The sequence below is a fragment of the Cynara cardunculus genome (assembly GCF_001531365.2).
Source record: "Cynara cardunculus var. scolymus isolate 2C chromosome LG 11, CcrdV1, whole genome shotgun sequence".
In the NCBI taxonomy this organism is placed as follows: Eukaryota; Viridiplantae; Streptophyta; class Magnoliopsida; order Asterales; family Asteraceae; genus Cynara; species Cynara cardunculus.
Genome location: NC_037538.1, coordinates 7,900,400 through 7,905,544, shown reverse-complemented (window position 1 = coordinate 7,905,544; position 5,145 = coordinate 7,900,400). Strand labels below are relative to the sequence as shown.

The following is a 5,145-nucleotide window of genomic DNA, read 5'->3' as shown; positions in this document are numbered from 1 at the left end:
TGGAGTGGTTGGTCGCTTAAGAAAAGGGGTTTAATCCTATTCATCACAACTCGCATCATCCGTACATAATACATATTTTTTATATTGACAAGAATTAAACGAATAATATATCATTTTATCATCGAAAAGTTAATATTAGGTAATGGGAATATGGGGTGTAGTACAGGATCAGGTTCACTTTGTTTTTGCATGCCACATATATCTACAAATCATTGAAACTGGGTATGAATTTCATGGAGATTTTGGAAGATCAATTTACAATTTTACCTGGCTAAATGATGTGGAGCTTGGAATTAGAAGCTTGTACATGATGCAATTGAAGTTGTACGTAAGTTCTGAAATGATTGAAGATCCACAGAATTTGCCACCATATATATAGTCAACGTATGTGAGCTCAATTTTGCACAGAGAGGAATTTATGGGTATTTACATATACAATAAAAGGTATCACTGAATGCACAGAACATACAGAAAAACAAGCACACAGATAACCCCTCGGGATGAAAAAACGAAAAGGGCCAAAGTGAAAACAGTAAAAGAAAAAGTAGTGAGAGAGACCCAACACACTAATAATTCCACCAAAAAGATTCAAAGGCAGTAGAAATCACGTTTTCTTGACCAGAAACAACATACCCATCTTCCTGATCACCGCCGCGGTTCATCCACGGGGGTGGATACAACCACCCGTCGGCCACCAAGTCAGTGTATACGAAATCATTCTTCAACTCAAGCGAGTCAAAGCTCGAACCGAGAACAGGCAGCTCAATTATCTGATCGAGTTCTTCTGACGCAGTTTCTATAGATGAAGATGGAAAGTCAAATTCTGTCATGGCTGCTGCTTTAGCCGCAGCGGCTTGTACGTCTCTAGGGGAGCAAGAAGCTGGTCGGGGTAGCGATCCAACAAGTTCTGGGAAATTAAGCATGGCCGAGTTGCCTTTGATGCTTAGTGCGGCCACATCGTGTGCCCTGGCAGCCATTTCTGGTGTAGGGAAAGTCCCGAGCCATATTCGTGATTTCTTCCTGGGCTCACGGATTTCAGACACCCATTTACCCCAACTACGCATCCTAACGCCACGGTAGACCGGGTGTTTGCTGGTGGAATCGCGGTTCCTCTTGACGGTTCTGGTTTCCGGATTTTGCGAGTTGGGTAAAGGCTGTGTTGATCCAAGCGAAGAAGGGGATGTAGTGCAAGAATTCGAGCTGCAATGATCATCAGGTTCACTAATGGAATTCTCTATACTCAATTTGGCACAAATCGTTGCTCCATTCTTCATTAGGGCATACGTAAATGGTGAAAGAGTAGCCGTCATGGGTACCAAAATTCACTAATGTGTGTGTGTGCGCTATCTTTTATGAGTTTTGTTTGAAAGCAAAATGGAGAAATAAAGTTGCTATCTTTCTGGGATTGAAAGATTGGGTTTTACCCGTTTTATCAGCAAGCAGCGACTTTCACCCTCATATCGCAATGAGTGATGCAGATACTTATACAGAGATCTAAGGAGGGAGAGAGAAGAAGGGAGGGGGGGAGGGAGGGAGGGTAGGGGGAGTGGGGTACAGATAGAAATGGCTGCTACCCTAGAGAGATGGATGACCTTTAGTACAATGGGGTCCTTCACCAACAAAGTATACAAAACCTGCTAATTTCACCTTTGTTTTACCAGGTTACTCAGAGATTTACTAAACACTGTGTATTTTCCCATCCTTTTGTCTTCAATCTTTTCAACCTGCCACCGTCACAACATTATCTTCTAATATTCTACTTTTACCCCAATTCAATACCAAGTTCATAACAGCATTTATATATATACATGTTTATTTGAACAGAAACTTAAAGAGAGTTAAAAAAGTTAAGAAACAAATCGAAACTAATAACATAATGTAATACTCCTATTAATGAACCACGAAATAAATTTGTATGAATTATATTTACAACGATTTATTTTATTGTTTCGATTGGAAATTATTTAACAAATGCTATATAGTAAGCCAAAAATCCAAATTTGGGAGTGATGAGCAAAATCTGCATATAAGTTTAAAATATGACATGAATTATTGTTTAATATTGGACAAATAAAATATATTTTAAAAAAAGAAAAAAGATGACTAGAAAACAAAAGGTGACCATCTCCACCTACGTGCTCCTACTTTCTTTTGTTTTGAGTGAACAGTCAAATACTTATTGTTTTTTGTTTCTTTAATCCTGTATCAAGAATACTTTGTTTTTTTTTTTTTTAAAGTGTTGACGTTTAGACATGTTCACATGTTTCTCGATTAATCTCATAAGATTCTAAAGTTAAGAGTCAAAAAATCTACAATAACCTGTAGAAGAATCGAACTAATGACTTGGAGGAGCATATTGATCTTGTTAAAAATAATGATTTTCAGGTTTAAGCAAAAGATTTCATAAATCATTTCAATTTTGTACTAATAATTTTAAATTAGTGTTTACATGTTAAAATTTTATTTAAAAATGTAATTAATTTTAGTCATAATTACCTAATAAAACATGTTATAACAAGTTAAAAGAATTAATTAGATGAAGACCAAATTTGCAACAAGTTTCCAAAATAATATATTATAAATTAATAAAGCAGTATTAACTATATAAAGTGGAAAAAATATATATATTATATGTAACGTGTCGATCAAATTCAATCCAGAATCCTAATTATTGAAGGAAGTCTAGGGACTAGAAGTGCCAATAGCAAAAGTATAAGTTCAGAGGCTAAATTCATATAATAAGATAAGTTTATAGGATACAAGAAAGTGGAAGTAGAGAGTGTAATGAACTTAATCAACATGCGTCAACTAAATAATTTAGGTGCTATAAATTCTTGTTATAGTTAAAAATTAAGTAGCAAATGATTTCCAGAAAAGTTTAGCATGAAAATTTTAAGGAATTAGCGGGTTTAGAGAGCTTCAATGTTTAAAATTGATGTTTTATCCATCTTCGTGTGAAGTAGGATTTAGGAAAACTCCCGAATTTATGATAAATTGCTTTTGTAATGTGTTGTTTTAGTGTTTTATAGTAAATCCCAATAAAGAGAAACAATAAATTTGAGATAGACATGTTTGATTGATTTTTGGGTTTATTTGTATTCGAGTTCAACCAACAACGTACAAATAAATGTACACTACCTAGGGTGGCGAGGCAAGGTAATACAGGCTCTAATCGCGAAGATTTTGTTTACAACGAGCCATAGGTCATAGCCTAGATTTTTGCAACTTAGGGATGCGACCTAGTTGGGGTAAGGGTTGAGGGCCGCGAGGCAGAGTTTGCGTTCCAGAACAGAACGACCACGCACCGTAAGTTCAGGTTGCATGTCGAATCCCTTTGACTTGTTGACTCTGACCAATGTCTTTAATGGGTCCAATTCCTAGTCTGCACTTTACTAGCTTGTAGTGTTCAATGTTGACTTATGTAGCTACCACTCATGTACACTCAATTTTACACGGATTAGTGATATGTTTAATGTGATTTAAGACCAATATACATACAATGGATTATGTTTAGCATATTCAGTTATGTTCTATATCATGAACAATATTTTGAGTATGTTCCCAAATATGTTTTAACAATATGTTCGGTATTGTTTAGTGTTTGTACACACACACATATATATATATATATATATATATATATATATATATATATGTGTGTAGTGCTATGTTCAGATATGCATGTATAGTTAGGATACTAGTAGTATCATATTAGGCACCAAAAAGACGCATACTTTTTATACATAAATTGCAAGGATACCACTGTTCATTGTTCAATTTAGTTCAACCAGTTCTAATGATACATATTGCGGTTATTATACATAGTTGATGTAGTTGTAAAAGTTTACTCACGTACTATGCTAGTTAACTTGAGATCTCATGTGTGTCAAGTTATTTTTAATCCACAAACTTGTTTTTTCAAATATATCATCAACATAAATTCTTAATTCTAACTATTGATTGTTTGTTAATGCCCAACAATGGTTTCTTCCTAGAGCTAGCTCAATAACCTTTCGTGCACTAATCATCGACCTCTTATCCTGAAAATTTTATAAGCAGTTAGAAAACAAATAAAGGGTTTTATATATAAGAACATCAAGTATGCCTAGTTTTTGTTTATATGGATGTAAATGATACGAGACAACCACTACTAAAAAAAATAGGTATCATCGACGGATTTTTCTGACGGACGTTCCGTCGGAAAATCAGTGATGGATTTCTGACGGATTCCAAAATAATCAACAAAAGTCAACATTTATCGACGTCCGTCGCAAATCCCCCACAAATCCGTCACCGATTTTTTTAGGAAAAAATATTTTTTTTTCGAAAAACTTCCCGACGGATCGTCGACGGATTTGCGACGGATGTTTTTATTTATCTAGTACCATCACAAATCCGTCGGTAATCCGTCACAAAATTGGTCTAATTTTTTTAAATAAATAATCAGTGTTAATCAATTACATTTTCCGATGGATTTTAATTAAATAAAAATATTAATTAAAATCCGTCGGAAATGTTTAATTTTTTTTTTTTAAGTTTTATTCTTTTTTAGAAGCTATAATTAAAAAGGAAACACACAAAAAATTCTTTAAAAAATATTAATTAAAAAATTATTTATTTTTTTTTAAGTTTTATATTTTGGTTTTTTGGAGAAGTGCTTATTGGTTAAGCCATTGTCAAGGATGGAGGTCTGAGCTGAAGAAGCCCTCGTTTTGACCCTCAAACAACTGGTGAAAAGAGTGGAGAAGACTTTTTGATGACATGTTGTGATGGAGATGATACCTCCTTTTCCTTGTCTCCTCAAATGTACCTTCACCACTTTTTTATGTTTTTGTCTTTAGCATATTTGTGGGTATAAAAGAGAGTCTTGTGTTTCTCTTTTGTTATGATCCCCTGGACGTTTTTGGTTCCAATTTGTACTCCCAAAAACACTCTCAAACTATTAGTAATATTTACAAGCTTTTAAGTTTTAATTATTGTTCTTCACATTTTATCTTTTATTTATTTAATTATTGTCATTTATTTTACGTCATTTACTTTCAGTCATTTACATTCATGTCTTTACTTTATGTCATTTATTTATATTATTTACTTTCCGTAATGAGTAGCTAATTCCATTAGCTCGGGTGTAGGGTAAAGGGTGAA

General features: G+C 34.0%; 1 protein-coding gene across 1 annotated transcript; it reads right to left on the bottom strand.

Moving 5' to 3' along the window:
• Positions 1–382: 382 nt before the first annotated feature.
• LOC112521323 (ethylene-responsive transcription factor TINY-like) lies at positions 383–1,441 on the bottom strand. Its single transcript, XM_025130107.1, has one exon. It carries the CDS (start codon positions 1,308–1,310, stop codon positions 567–569), a length of 744 nt encoding a protein of 247 aa, XP_024985875.1. The 5' UTR covers positions 1,311–1,441; the 3' UTR covers positions 383–566.
• Between the last annotated feature and the right edge of the window lie 3,704 nt (positions 1,442–5,145).

What these genes read in the sequence shown, in the direction of transcription:
- LOC112521323 (XM_025130107.1), bottom strand. Translation starts at nt 1,310, where the DNA reads ATGACGGCTACTCTTTCACCATTTACGTATGCCCTAATGAAGAATGGA.